Source organism: Muscardinus avellanarius, assembly GCF_963383645.1.
Source record: "Muscardinus avellanarius genome assembly, chromosome: 11".
Taxonomy (NCBI): domain Eukaryota; kingdom Metazoa; phylum Chordata; class Mammalia; order Rodentia; family Gliridae; genus Muscardinus; species Muscardinus avellanarius.
The window spans coordinates 23,303,958-23,320,621 of NC_137797.1; the positions used below are offsets into that span (position 1 = coordinate 23,303,958).

Sequence of the window (16,664 nt, forward strand, 5' to 3'; positions counted from 1 at the left end):
TACTATGTATTAAATTGCTTTAAGAAATATTCTGGAAACATTCACGAATCTTTTGTATTATAGTCTTTATGGAGTTTTAGCATTTTTTTTCTGACATTAATTAAGAAACAGTTAATAGGGTAAGAATAGCATATGAATTCCATGGTGACTAACTTTATAATACCACCTTACTTGGTCCACAGGAGACCCACATGTTTGGTTAAACATTTTTCTGGGTCTGTTTGTAAGCCTGTTCCTAGATATTATTTACATGTGGAAAGCAAATTGTTCTCTCTACAGTTGTGAGCCTCATCCTCCAATCCGCTGAACTCCTGAATGGTTCAGACTGAGTAAGGAGGGATGATCACCTGCCTGACCGTTTGATCTGGAACATTGATTTTTTTTTTAGACTTGGGCTGAAAATTTGGCTCTTCGTGGGTTTGGGGTAAAGTTGCCTATGGACTAGCACTTATACCATCAGCTCTCCTGGTTCTTAGTCCTCTGGATTCAGATACGCATTTGTTCTCCTTATTCTCCATCCTGCCATCTGAAGATCTTGGGACCTCTCAGCTCCCATAACTCTGAGTCAATTGCTTCCTGTAAATCTCTTTCTTTCTAGGCATATCCCATTGTGTCTTTTTCTCTAGAGAACATTGACTAGTACAATTCCTCAAGGAATCTTCTCTTTCAGAAATTACTGTCTCTACTAATTTGTGTTAATAATAAAGACATACTAATCTCAATTTTCACTCAAGTACTCATGGTCATTTTTGTAGATATATTTTCTGCAAAGGATTACTACTTATTTTTTTGCTTTCTTTCTGGGATTTCTTTCATCTTCCACATTTTATTATAAATCTGAAAGCATTGGTTTGATACAGAAAAGGAAACACTTATTAAACTAAGTGCCTAATTATACACGATTTGCCTCTTATTTTATTTGTACATATTAATCATAAAAGATAGTTACTAGTTATTCATTTTTATAGCAAAGAACACTAAAATCAAAAGTTAAATAAATTCTAATGCCACACAGGCATACTTTTCACAGACATTAGCATCAAGTGTTTCATATAAATTTTGATGCTGCTTTGAATTAACATATGCTAATGAGAAATAACTAGTTCTATTTACTGCTGTATATTTTACTCTAATAAGTTGAGTAATAAGCAGCACAAAACAATGAGACAAACAATGGAACAAACTAGCATAAATGAGAACCACAAAGACAGGAACACCCAGAGGGTCTACAGAGAGTGAAATTGGCAGGTACAGATGAATAAATCTCAAATATTAAAAAGTGTTCCTCTTGTCCTATCATGACCCTGTACCTAGTAACCATATTCTTTCCATCCTCCCCTTCTTTACGTGTACAAGCTATTTCTAATACAAAGAAATGATACGTTTTAGATTATTCATATGCTAATTGCCCACATCCAATCGTTGATCTTTACATGGTTTACATGTATTGAAATAGTTTACCTCTACACAATAAATATATTCAGTTATGTGTCAATTGAAAATTTAAAAAAATTTTATAATATATAGATATATTTGCCTTTAATCAGAGAAAGACAGAAAAGAAAGAGGGAGGGAAGAAGGGAGGGAGGGAGGGAAGGGAGAGGAGAGAGAGAGAGAGAGAGAGAGAGAGAGAGAGAGAGAGAGAGAGACTAGCCATTTTGAAATAAATGAAGCCACACTTACAATGTTGCTAGCGACTGAAAAATACCAACTAGTAATATTTTAGTGAGAACAAGATGGAAATTTAGAAGTGAAAAGTATAATTGAAATGAAAACAATTTGGTAGCTGAAGAAAGAACTAATAATCTAAAAAATGGGTAGAAGAAATGATTCTGAATGCAACACTGAAAGACAAAATAACAGTACAACATAGAGAATAAATGCGGAGAAAAATTCTTTCTAACATTATTTTATTGTAGTCCAAAAGGAGAGATGAGATAGAATGGAACAGGGGCAATACTGGAAGCAATAAGGTGGAGAATGTGTGCTTTTCCTATAGTCTTTCCCAATCCTACTGAGGCAAACTCCATCCTTTCATTGTTCAGGCCAAAATCTTAGTCCTACTGACTTCTCTCTTTCTCTTCCTATATATAACATATCAAAAATATTTTTCTAAAAATGTATCATTTTAATTGACAAAAATTCATATATACATGTATATAACATGGTGTTTTAAAATATGTATATATTGTGACATGGTTAAGTAGAGCTAATTAACATATGCATTGCCTTACATAATCATCATTTTTGTGTGGTAAGAACACTTAATATCTGTCCTTTTATCAGTTTCCAAGAATACACTGTCATTATTCACTAGAGTCACCATGTTGTACAATAATAGATCTTTTGAACTTGTTCTTCTACATAAGTAAAATTTTGTGCTCCTGAACCAATACCTGCTTCTGGCAGCCTTCATTCTATTCTCTGCGTCCATGAGTTCTGCTTTGTTGAGAATCCACACGTAGTATATGTCCTTCTTTACCTGGCTTATTTCAATTAACATAATGTCCTCTGGATTCATCCATGTTTTTGCAAATGTCAGGGTTTCCTCCTGTTTCAATACTGGGTAGCATTCCATTATTTTATTTGCATTCATTCATCCATTAGAGGACATGGTTGATTCCATATTCTTGATCATTATGAAAAACACTGCAATAAATATGGGAGTCAAATATTTTTCCACATGCCAATTTTATTTTTCTTTAGGTATATTAACCCTGTAGTAGATTGTTGGATCACATGGTGGCCTTATTTGTAATTTTTTTAGAAACCTTCATACTATTTTTCATAATGGCTATACTAATTTACATTTGTATCTATAGTATATAAGTTTAACTTTTTTCCATATCCTCACTACACTTATCTTTCATCTTTTTTATAATAGCCATTCTATCATGTATGAGGTGATATTTATTTTTTGGTTTTAATTAGCATTTACCTAATGATTAGTGATGTTGAATATTTTTTATATATCTTCTTGACCTTTGTATGCTTTCCTTTGAGAACTGTCTATGCAGAACCTTTTTCTGTTTTTTAATTAGGTTATCTGTATTTTTACTATTGATTTCTTTGAATTTTTATATATTTTGAACAGTAACCTCTATCCCGTGTATGATTTGCAAATATTTTATCCCATTACATAGATTATCTCTTTACTCTATTGCTTGTTTTCTGTCGTGGAGAAGCTTTTTAGATTGATATAAGCTCATATGTCTACTCTTGCTTTTGTTGCCTGTGCTTTTGGGCTCATCTCCAAGAAAAAAAAAAATCTGCTTTACGGGTGTGTTTTCTTCGGTGGTTTTACAATTTAATGTCTTATGTCTTTGTCTTTAATAATTGTGAATTGATTTTTGTAAGTATGAGATGTGGGTCTAATTTCATTTTCTTTAATGTGGATATTCAATTGTACCCACATCACTTTATTAGAATGTGTCATGTGTCTCTCCCCATTTGTGTTCTGGGTACCTGTGTCAACAATCAACCATAAAATGTGTGGATTGTTGTTGTTGTTGCTGTGATCTCTGCTTTTTTACATTTGCCTGTTGTTATGCCAGCACTTTAGTTGTTTTGATTACTGTACTTTGTTGTACTTTTTGAAGTCAGCTCGTAAGAGGCCTCCAATTTTGTTCATTTTTGCTGGTCTCTTTTACCCCCTCACAATTGCTTTGAACATTCAGGGATTATCAAGAAATTCTTAATCTATTTTCAACACACATCTAGAATCCAACCACTTACGGCAAACTCAAATCTAACACTCTGATCTCTGGCTTGGATCACTAGTCTTAATATATCTTATGGTTAATACTTTTAGTTTTGACTAATTACTTTTTCTGTGTTTATGTTTTACTTTGCAAGTTTCTGTGGAGCTTGTCCACTTCTTTGGAAGTAGAGAGTGTTTGTTCCTTACCATAATAGTCTTCAGTCTCTGCTCACACACTTAATCACCCTCACATACCCATGACCTGCTGACCAGCAGAAGTGCACACAGCACCCATCTATGACACTTCAATCCTTCTCATCAGTTTCTGGCAACATGGGATGAGCTCCTCTGTAAAATGAGAACAGTAATCGTGGAATCTGTTTCATAGATTGAGGATTAAATGACATTCATCAAAAACAAAACTTGAACATACTGCTTGCACATAACAAATACTCAACTCCTTACTTACCCCTCAATATCTCTCATTTCCTACAGAATTAGTTACATACTTATATATGAATACACCTTTCTTTTACTCATCCAAATTTATCTTCAACTTCCTCCTAACAAAAATAACAGCCTCAACTCTGCTCTTTCTACCTTCACATACTTCTGTCTTCCGTTTTGTCTCAGATTTCTTGCATGAAAACTGAAGCCCTTCACAACCACCCAACCTCCTAGTCACACACTGACCATTCCCACCACCCGTTTCTTGTTGCTTCATTTACCTGCTATCAATTCCCAAGTTATATTGCCTTACAATTTGCTTAAACGTCTGATGCCACACTTGATTGTATACTTCTAAAGGACAGGAATTCTTTTTAAAGAAAATATTAATAGACATTATTTCTAGACCAGTGTTAGGTTCACAGCAAATTTAAGCAAAACTATAAAATTTCTACATATCCCCCCAAAATATCAATATTCCTCATCAGAGTGGCGTATTAGTTATAACTGATGAACCTGACATTGATACCCAATTATTATCCAAGTCCATAGTTTATGTTAGGGCTCACTATAAGCACTGCACATTCTATAGGTTGGACAAGTGTATACTATTTGTTGAGCATTATAGAATCATGTAGAAGAGTTCCACTGCCTAGAAAATTCTCTGTGCTTTGTCTATTTGTTTATTCATTTATCTTCTCCCAACTCCTACAAGAGATACTTTTACATTTATCTTTATAACATAAGGTAGTACTTGATATATAGTTACCTTCAAGTGGTTTTAAATGCATGATTGAATGAATGAAATAAAAAAGGGAGAGGGTAGAAAGAATTAGGGCATCTTGTCCTTGTTTTGTTAACTGATGTTTTCCTTCTTTCTTTCTTTCTTTCTTTCTTTCTTTCTCTTTCTTTCTTTCTTTCTTTCTTTCTTTCTTTCTTTCTTTCTTTCTTTCTTTCTTTTTCTTTCATTTTTGCTGGTACTAGGGATGGAACCAAGGGGTATTCTACCTCAGAGCTATACCCCCAGCCCTATTTTTATTCTTTATTTTGAAACAGAGTCTCACTGAGTTGCAAAGGGCCTCACTAAGTAGCTGAGGCTATCTGCGAACTGATCATCTTGTCTCAGCCTCCCAAATGCTGGGATTACAAGCATAGGCCACCAATCCCCCCAGCTACTCTGTTTCAATATTTATCTATATTTTTCTTTTCTACTCAGAAGACTATCCCACCTATTTCAAGGTACAATTCCAATCTCACATTATATGTTAAGTCTTTGTCAAAAGTTGTGTTCTGGATACTTTTAAGGTTTATTTATGAATGACCTATTCAGTTCAATATGCTATATTTGAATATTTGTTTCATGAACCTCTGTATGAATTCCCCAGAGAGACCAAATTGTCTTTTTACATGATAGGTAGAGTTTTATTTTTATTTATTTGTTTATTTATTTATTTTATTTTTGGTGGTACTGGGGTTCCTGGAAGCCCTTCTACCTCTGGGCTACACTCCCAGACCTATTTTATATTTTTGAAACAGGGTCTCTTACGCCAGAGCGGCTGGCTTCGAAGCTGCGCGATCCTCCTGTCTCCGCCTCCCAAGCGCGGGGATTACAAGCGTGCGCCACCACTCCCGGCCTAGGTCGAGTTTTATGTGAATCTATCCTGTTGCTTTTTATGAGCAAGAGCTGCCTTCATAAATCACTGGTTTTCACTTGTGCTTATAGACAGTGGTCATAGAAAAGGGAAACCTGCTGGTTTATAAAGAATTCAGACTCAGTCTCTATACATCAATGAAGCTGGTTAGGACAAAAAGTTATTGGGAACCGATTAAAAACCTAAGGGGGAAGTAAACTTTTTGCAAATTTGATGTGGCAATAGTTTTCATAAAAAGCAATTGAGGATTGCCAAAATTATAGTTAAAATGATATATGTGTGCTAGCTGATGTTATTTGTAGAACATTTTCATCCTTTTCCAAGTATTTTAAATATCCTAAAACTGTCTTTGATGTTATTTTGTTTTAATATTAATTTTAGAAGAAAATGTTACACATATTGCTGATTTTTAAGTAATCTTTTTTTGTTACCACCCTACTCCACCCCCGCCCAATACTGAACATACGGGGAAACTAATTTAGATTTTGAAATTTCATTCATTTAGTTTTGACCATATAGAATAATATGCTTATTTGGGGTGATAATTTTGTTTGTATATATTATAAAACTATTTTGTACAAATGTCACTTTTTCATTAAGCTTCATTCACTGGGAAACTTTCTATAGTTTGGGAAATTTCAGGGAGGACTGATTTTGAGTTTTATGAATAACAGAGAGATGAGATGCCTACTTAATAAAGATCAATATTCATTAGAAAGATTGTGGGGAAAGATTTGGCTCAGTCATATTGTAAAATTATATTTCTTTTTAGTTAAGGTAAAGTCTTAGTCATTTGTGTAGTAGTGGCAGTCTGAAGAGCTCTGCGTCTCATCTATCATAATTAACTGAATATTACTATTCCTTCTTCTGGTAACAACACTCAGGGTGGTATTTACTATTTTAAAGAGAAACAAAGCATCCAATTGATGTTTTCTTTAAGATATGCTACTGAGCATATTTCTCATCACACTCTTGTAAAATTGATACTAGTTTGAAGGTGAAATCTTAATTCCTGTTCACAAAAGTAATTTCAGGTCTTAAAAGGTAAACTGAGTGATTAGGTTCATGGCAGTTCTATTTTTATTCACAGACAATGCCTCTGAGGTAGCAATTACTGCTCCAGGAACTAGTAACCATAGAAACAGCTCGACAGGCCCAACACCTGACTGCTCACCTCCATCCCCCGACACTGCCCTCAAAAATATTGTAAAAGTTATTCGGCCCCAGGTAAGTACCCCAGAATGACACCGTCTGTGCTGTAATGTATTCTGTTTTTGAATCAATATATGTATTTCATTTATATTGCAATGCCTGAACTATTACATAATATGTAAAGGATTCTTCAATTTTAAAAATAAGGGACAGAAAAGGATATTTGATTCCTTTGGAGTTGATAATAAACTCAGAAGTCTGTGTTAGCTCTTGGAAAAGTGAACCTTGTATATTACAAAAGGATATGAGTGAGGCTTAGACAAATGTCTACTCCACGCTTTCCTCTCCCACCGTTTCCATAAGGACACTGAGCTGTTCTGATGTCTCCTGCCCCTTTTGATTTTCTTCCTCTGGAAATGAGGCATTTTTTGTGCTCACTCCTCTATCCTCCAGTTTTTATACAGTCTCTGTTTCCTGTTCATCATGGTTCCTAACTAATGTTGTGTGTTTGGTGTTACACCTTATTTTCCTCCAGTGTGCACATTCTCCACCAGTGTCTCTTTACCCTTTGTTCTTTTTTCCATTCCTGTCACTTGTCTGTATGGGTTTCTTTCTCTTCCCCCTTCTCTTTCAATTGGATTTCCCAGTAGGCGGTTTGCAGGCAAGCTTTAGAAATATCATTGGGACAAGCTGTTCTGTGATATTTCATTGAAAATAGCACTTATAAAGCTGTTTGCATTATATTTTTGCCAACAGATGGACCAAGAGCATGGAATTGGTGGTGTTCTCAACCTGGCTCGTTCTGAATGGGCTCATAAAATCCAAGAAAGGGGAGAGTTAGGATCCAATCAATGCTATTCAACATCTATTGAGACATATAGTATGAATAAACCCTCGAGCCAATCTGTAGGGCAAATGTGTCTTTTAAAACTGGCTAAATGAGCAATGATATGTTTAATATCTTACCTCCTATATTATAATTTATTTCAGATTTTGTGTTATATTCTTTATCCTCATTTTAAAAGATCATTTAAATTTTACCTATACACTCTAGTGTATTTTTGTTGTTGTTTTTGTTTTGGTTTTGGTGGTACTGGGGGTTCCTGGAAACCCTTCTACCTCCTGGCTACACTCCCAGACCTATTTTTTAATACTTTTTAAATTTGAAAACAGGGGCTCTTAAGCCAGCACAGCTGGCTTTGAACCTGCAAGATCCTCCTGTCTCCACCTCCCAAGCACGGGGATTACAAGTGTGCGCCACCACGCCCGGCTACACTGTAGTTTATAGGATACTTTCATATAGATTATTTCATTTAATCTTCATAATTTCCAAGGGAATTTATATTCTAGTGTTATACATAAAGATATTGGCATTCCAAAGGGCTGAATTGTCCAACTTATTGGGAGTTTCTTTGCTTTCTTAATTATAATACCTGTCTCCTCCAGTTCTGTTCACTGGTTTAAAAAAAAACCCATGAGGCTGTTAGCTTGACACATCTCTATGAGTATGGAATTTGTAAGGGTGATGGCATTTAAGTTAAAATCAGTGCTATGTGTAAGTATATATGTAATTAATAATAGCTAACATAGAGAATATAGCTTCAGTTGGACTGAAATTGCCGAAACTTTGGTGCACTGCTCAATACTACTTATGACTTCCAGCTTCCTGCAGAGAGAAAGGAGTAGAAAGTATTCATGGAAGTAATTATGAGTGAGTGTTGGAGTAGGACATGTGGCTCAGGAAAGGTTTTGGAGACCAGAGAGTATATGGAAGACAGATAGATGGATGGAATAGGAGATTTCCTGGTGTGTTCTGGTAAGTCAGAGGTGTGTCAGGGATGAAAAATCGTTGAGTGCTACTATTTCAAAAGTAATTATTGGTTTGGTTATATAAGAACCTATATTTTGATTATAGGCTTAATCCTTTAAAGTGCTAATTTTGGCTTCCTATCTGAAAACAACAAAAAAATGTGAAGTGAGATTGACTTGACAATACTCAAGTAATTTTTTTTTACATTTGCTAATTAGAAATTAATAATGTGGCTGAAATGATGATTTCATTTTTTCAAAAACTAGTAATGAGCCTTGAAAATACAAGTGTAATTGCATGCCTTAGAAATTGACATTCCCTCATCCGGGCATTAGCTGTTGTATTCACTCCTTTGTTATGGGAAGAATGATTTTAAAGTGGAACTTTCATCTTATTCATTGAAAATGGATATTGCTTGGGTGGAACAAGTTGGCCATTTCCCTTTGCTTCATGCATGTCATAATCTAGTCGGATTTCCTTAGTTCTACCTGTAAATGCAGAATATTAATTGTAGACAAAGAATCCTTGCTTTGAATATGAGATGGGCTGATTATACATTGCAAGTGCTTCTGATTAGTGCGTTAATTACTTGGAAGCTGCAGGCTTGCCAGTGCTTTGTTGGGTTTGTTTTTATTCAGCATATTTATTAACTCACTAAGTCGCAGCTGTTAGTTCTGAAGTTCATGTTTGATCTCTTCACCTTTGTTCCATTGGGTTCTTTCATGTCTTAAAGTTCTCCAGATTGTGAAACATTCTATTTTTAATTAATGGGGACTGAAATATTTATATGCTACTGGTTTCTCATTATATCTCTCAAGTATATAAAACCACAAGACCTGGTTTCTCTATTTAGAAGAAGCCAAAGTTTGGATTCTTTTACTTATACTTAAAAATAACATTTTTTTTTACACTTGAAAATTACATTTGAAAATATTAGAGCTGTGCATTGTGGTGCATTCTTGAAATCCCAGTACTTGGGAGGCAGCTGAGACAGGAGGATCACAGGTTCACAGCCAGCCTCAACTACTTATTGAGGCTCTCCTCAACTTAGTGAGACCTGTTTTAAAATAAATGATCCGGCTACATCACTCCTGGGTATCTTTCCAAAGGGGTTGAAATCAGAGAACTACAGTAACATATGCATACCCATGTTCATAGCAGCGTAAGTCCTAATAGCCAAAATATGGAACCAACCTAGGTCTCCATCAACAGATGAATGGATTGCAAAATTATGGAAAATACACACAGTGGAATTCTACTCAGCTATAAAGAAGAACAAAATCATGTCATTCGCAAGAAGATGGAAAGACCTGGAGAACATTATGTTAAGTGAGATCAGCCATGCACAGAAAAAGAAGGGACATATGTTTTCTCTAATATGCCCAAACTAGGGAGTATTAGGGGTACAATATTAGGGGTACAAGAGGGACTCCAGATAATGGAGGGGAAACCTCAGCAAAGCTGAAATGGAAGGGTAGGAGACAAAGAAGGCTGAGGTTAATTAATGGAGGAGCTACATTTGAATATGTGTAAAAGTATGAATGTAGCATGGTCAACCTGGACACTCATTGTTGGGAGGGGAAGGGGACGTGGGGGTTAGGAGAGGGCACCAAGCACAGTTTGAATGTATGCCATTTTCAATATGGTCCCCATAAAAGAAAAAATTAATAAAAAAAGAATAAAAAGTAGGGCTGGAGGTGTAGCTCGGAATTAGATATCCCTGGGTTCAATCCTCAGTTCTGAAACAATTTTCTTTCTATTTAATTCTGTGTTAATTGAATTTTTTAAATTGACACAAAATTATGTGTATTTATTGTGCACAAAAGAATGTTTTGAAGCATATATGCATTGTAAGAAGTTAAGTCTTGGTAAATTAATATCTGATTAATATCACCTCACATAGTTACCATTTTTTTGTGGTGATAATACATAACATCCATTCTCTTGTTATTTTATAAATATAAAATATATTGTCCTTAGCATAGTCACATGCTTTAAGCTCATGGTTTTTAAACCTATTTCTCCTATACAACTAAAATTATAGATCTTTTGGTCAACATCTTTCAAACCTCCTCTTCTTCTATTCATTCTAGCTTCTGGTAACCAACATTCTATTCTCTACTTATATAAAATCAACTGTTTTAGATTCCACATATGAATTAAATGATCTACTAATTGTTTTCCTGTGCCTGGCTTAATACCACTAATCATTAGAGAAATTTGAATCAAAACCATAATCAAATATCCTCTCATTTCTTTAAGATAGTTATTGAAAAGTTATGAGATAGGAAAAAGTGGACTCTTGTACCGAATGAATAGGAGTGTTAATTAGTGCAGCCATTAAGGAAAAGTGTATGGAAGTTTCTCAAAAAACTAAAATTATGAGCTGGGTGTGTGGCATGTGCTTATAACCCCAGTACTTGGGAGGCTGGGACAAGATTGCAAGTTCAAGAACAGCCTCAACAACTTAACTAGAGCCTCCACAACTTAGTGCACCCTGTTTCAAAAGAAAAAAATAAAATCTGACTGGGAGTAGAGATACTGGGGATAGAGCGTAGAGATAGAATCCCCCTGGGTTCAATCCCCAGTGGCCCTCTCCAAAACAAACATACAAAAAAACAAACAAACAGAAACACTACAATTAAAACTATCATCTGATAGAATTGCCATGATTGAGTAGTCATACTACTACGTATATATCCAAAGGAAATCAGTATGTCAAAGAGATATCTGTACTTCTAATAAAGAAGAAAATCTTGTCATTTATAGCAACATGAATTAACCTGGAGATTATTAAGAGAAATGAGCCAGGCTTTTGATTTTTTAAGAAATGTTTCTTTTCCAATAAATTGCCCTCATTTCTTCCTCACAGGCAGATATTTCTTATTTTTTTTAATCACCCTATGTAAGGATTACCTGTTCTTAGACTTCAAGTAAATGGAATCCTACAATGAGGGTGGTATGTATATAAGTGTGCATGTATGTGTGTGTATGTGTATTTAGTTTATTTTGTTCATGTGATATTTTTGGTGCTAGAGATTGAACCCAGGGGCATTCTACCTCTGAGCTACACCCCCAGCCCTATTTTTTGTTCTTTATTTTGAAACAGGGTCTCACTAAGTTGCAGGGGTCTCACTACACTGCTGAGGATGACCATGAACTCGAAATCCTCCTGTCTCGGCCTCCCAAGTACTGAGATTGCAAGCATGCGCCACCATGCCCAGCATTATTTCTATTTTTGCAGAGTAGTATTCCATTGAACCAATATACTATAGTGTGTTTATTCATTCTCCTGTTGATTAATGCTTGTATTATTTCCTGTTCTTTACCTTTATGCATGAATATACAAATATAATTTTTTTCTTTGTGGTACTGGAAATTAAACCCAGGATCCTTCTATATCTGAGCTATACTCCCACCCCTATTTATTTTGCTAAGTAGCTGAGAGCCGTACTCAATTCTTAGAGTGGCTTGAAACCTGAGCTCCTTCCACCTCAGCCTCCCAAGTGTGCTGGGATGACTGGCATGCACCACTCTCCCCAGCTGGACTCTTAATACGTAAATGCCTTAGAGAGAGTGCATAAATAACTATAAGAGCCAGGAGAGGTGGCACACGCTTGTAATCCCTGCGCTTGGGAGGCGGAGACAGGAGGATCGCAGGTTCAAAGCCAGTCACGCTGGTTTAAGAGACCCTGTTTCCAAATAAAAAAGTATAAAAATAGGTCTGAGAGTGTAGCCTGGAGGTAGAAGTGTTTCCAGAAACTCCAGTACCACCAATATATATTAAAAAAAATAAATATAAATATATATATATATATATATATATATATATATATATATATGAAACATCCCAAAAGTTGATCAAAGTGGTCATTTGATTTTATAATAACTAATAGCAGTATAACAGATTGAGTATAACTAAGAATCTATTTTAGTTTCTATGTTTAGACTCTAATTTTCTTAAATATTAGCAATTCTTATGGATGTAAAACAATTTTCCATTAGAGTTTTGGGTTGTGTTTTGGTTTTCTGATGCTACTGAGCACCTTTTCCTGTGGTTTTGGCCCATTCTATGTCTTATGGGAAATTTTTGTTCATTTCTTTTTATGAGGTTGTTCACAGTTTTAATTGTTAATTTCTAGTAATTATTTATAAGTTCTCTGATAACCTCTGGTAATATGGGTCCTTTGTTGGTTATATGCACTGCACATATTTCCCCCAGTCTGTGACTTGTCTAAACATTTTCTTGTGTGTCTTTTGTTTAGAAGAATGTTTTAATTTTGATGATATCCAATTTATCCTTTTTTAAAAAAAAACTTATGGTTAGTTTTTCTTTTGTTTATTTGTTTTGTTTTTGTTTTTTCCAGTTTGTGAATACATGTACCCATATGTTTTCTATAAGATTTCTGATCTGGCTTTTCTGTTTCGATTTGTAATTCATCTCAAATTATTTTGCATATAGAAAGGGATCAAAATTTGTTTTTTGCTACATGTAGCAAGACTTTTCTCACTGAGCTAAATTAAAACTTTATAATTGTCTATTACTCTTATTTTATAATAGTTTGTTGTTGGCATTTAGAAGTTAACATATCACAGCTCAGTTGTGCCAGGACAGTGTGTAGGTCATGGATAGGCCACCACAGAAGTACCAAACTGCATGCAAGACGTGTGATTTATTGGAGAAAGCACGAAGGAGTGTTCAGTGGCGACCGGCTGAACAGATAAGCACCTCTGTCCCTCCAGGTGCTTTGCCAAGCCGTGCTCCTCTCCTGTAAGGCATTTTATCAGCAGTGGATGGCTGGGCGATGACATGCTTTCCAGGGTGCCTTCAGTCCAACACCAGTCACCACTAAGAGAGGATTTTGTATGTCAGGCTGAAGCAGTGGCATCATCGGCATAGCTTGCTTAGTTCACTTGTGTGATCAGCATCCCAAGGAGCGACTGACCTGGCGCACATGCAAGAAAGTGGCTTCCTGCAGTTAATATTAACTTGTCCTAGTTTCCAGTGGGCAGACGAGAAAGCCCGTGTCCTTCAAAATAATAGGTATCTGGACTTTTCTGCCCATATTTGCTCTCATTGGTCCCATATCTTGGCTAGGTTTTGGGGAACAGAGAGTGGGTGTTCAAGGACATGGTGTTTCACTGTCACGCCTTTCTTTAGGGATGATATGGAAATGAAGTTTTATATTGTCCATTTAGTTTTATTTAAAAACTATAGTAATTTTTGCTTTTATAAAAAATAATTTTCTTAGGGTTTTTTTTTCTCATGTCATCTGAGAATAAGGGTAGTTTACTTCTGTTTTTCTAACCTTTATGCTGTTTCTTCTATTTTGTTTACATCTATGACAGTAGTGGAATGGTACATTAAAGTTCTAAAACTACAAATATTCGCTTTGTGTTCTACCTTTTGGAGAAAACATTCAACATTTCCTGCATTAACTATGGAAAAAAACTGTTAGCTTTTTGTCTGAATCTTCTACTTCTAGTTTGTTATAAATTTTAGCAAAAAGAGTGCTGAAATTAAAAAATAATTGTGTATCTATTTGGCAATCAAATGACTTTTCTCCCTCTTTTCCCCCTGTGACGTAGCAAATTACATTCTTTTATTTGAAATGTTAATTTCACTTTGCACTTCTAGAGTAACACTTGATTATGAAGTTTCATCCATTTTATGTAGTGCTGAATGCAAGAGACGCTATGGATAATGCATTAATGGGTGATAAATGAATTAGATCTACATAGATCAAAGATGACAAATAATTTGAGATGCTGGTTAGGATTTTGGAATGATATTAATAGAGAGAGGAAATATTTGAACAATAAATGGGTTAAAGAGAAGACCAGCTCCTGAACTCTCTTTAGGTTAGGTGATAACTCAATCTGGACAAAATAAGTATTTAGAACTGCTGACCTTGTGTATGCCTGATGAGCTGGCAATAAAGTAGCTTAATAAAAGGCCAGGTCATTTCTCCCAGCTCTTATTAAGAATTTTGAACTGGGATTATGTAAAATTCTTGCCAAAACTGGAATAACATTTTACTGGGCAATGTGGGGTTATAGAATACATATGCTAAACTTTAAAATTAGAAATGAGAGTGGGTATGTAAAAAGCAGAGCCATATAACTCAGGAATATGAAATATTGTATTGGGTTGCAGCAAAAATAAAGAATAAAAAGGCCTTCAATGAGATGGTATTTAAAAGTATTTTGTTGTAGAATATTGAAACATTTGTTTCTATTATTAATGTATGTTTATTTCTCATAAATTGGCTGCAAGATAGTTATTTTTTATTTTGCTGATTGAGGCTGAGCTTAAAGAGGTCAAATACTTTTCTCAGTATGACACAGACACTCACTAGAAGAACTATGATTTCTCAACTTCAGTAGTCTTTTTTGTTAATACTAATTAGCTCATTAGGGAGAAAACATTTAAAGTTATATAGTTATATTCTCGAGGAGTGAACTTTGAGAGGAGAATAATAGATTGAATAAAGAAAGAAGAGTAGGAACATGACTGGTTAAAGTTTATAGCCTAAGGGAGGGAACCAAGGAAGACTCTTTTCATAATTTAGAGACTTGTAACAAAAGATATGTAAAAAAGAAGGCTTAAAACAGAAATATAATAATAATAGAAAAAATCTCATATGAAACATCACCACTGGAAAGGAAAAACAGTTAAGAAAGAAGTCAATCTACTCCTAGTCCTTGATAAATTAGTATTTTTAGGAAGCTTTTAAAAAGTGGTTGAGCTCTATCCAAAACCAAATAAATTGACCTAAGAACAAATAAAAATGTTCCTTGACTTAAAATGTAATGACATTCTGATAAACCTTTGTAAGCTGAAAATATCATAAGTTAAAAATTGGATCAAATAGATATAACTTACCAAACATATGTACTACAGAGTATTAGTAGTTGACCCTTCTGATCAAAAGCCCGGGGAGCTGTGGCTCACTGTAACTACCCAGGTTGGTTCCATAGTTTAGCTATTGTGAATTGTGCTTATCCACTGATAAGCATCGATCACCATAGTATTTTAATTTTAATTCTTTTACTAGGATAAAACATAGGACCAGTTCTCCAGCAAATAGACAATGACATGCTCAGTAAGATCCTTAAAGCTCAGAAAATAAAATTAATAGTCAATAAAAGGATGGCATCAAATTAAATTAAATAGCACGCAAAGAATCTGAAGAGAGAGCTGACAGAATTGGAGATAATCTTTGCCAGCTATTCTTCTGATAAAGGGCTAATAATTATAATATATAAAGAACCAAAAAGTCTGACTTAAGAAATGAACAATTTAACTAAACAGACACTCCTCAAAAGAAGAAGTACAAATGTATGAAAGATGTTCAGGATAATTAGTAATCAAGAAAGTGAAAATCAAAACTTCACTGAGGTTCTATCCAATTGCAATTTGGATGGCAATCACTAAGAATATAAAAATAATAAATGCTGGTGATGATGTGAGGAAATAGAAACTCTTCTACACTGTTGGTGGAATTGTAAATTGGGGACAACCACTAGGGAGATCGATATGGAGGTTCCTCAGAAGACTAGGAGTTGAACTGTCCTATACCACTTATTATCTTTCCAATTTTCATGTATTAACTATTAAAATATGAACTCATGAATAAAATATTCAGTATTGTTCTCAATATTTTAAGAGTTATAAGGAATCCTGAGACTACAAAGTTTAAAAATTAGTTCTTTATTTAAAAATATGTCTTAGAGCTGGGCATTGTGGGGCACGCTTATAATTCCAGCTTTTGGGAGGCTGAGACAGGAGGATCGAGGTTTGCGGACAGACTCAGCTACTTAATGAAGCACTCCGTAACTTAATGAGACCCTGTTTCAAAATGAAGAATAAAAAATAGGGCAGGGGGTGTAGCTCAGAGGT

At 34.8% G+C, this 16,664-nt stretch overlaps 1 protein-coding gene across 8 annotated transcripts in view; it reads left to right on the forward strand.

The window, feature by feature from the left end:
- Window positions 1-16,664, forward strand: part of ANKS1B (ankyrin repeat and sterile alpha motif domain containing 1B) — a gene marked incomplete at both ends in the record, with an annotated part of 1,119,409 nt that overhangs the window by 448,536 nt on the left and 654,209 nt on the right. For all 8 annotated transcript variants that reach the window (XM_080705700.1, XM_080705710.1, XM_080705709.1 and 5 more), the window contains one exon: window positions 6,890-7,026. In XM_080705700.1, the coding sequence (XP_080561826.1) occupies window positions 6,890-7,026 (137 nt within the window). The remainder of the gene's footprint in view (window positions 1-6,889; window positions 7,027-16,664) is intronic.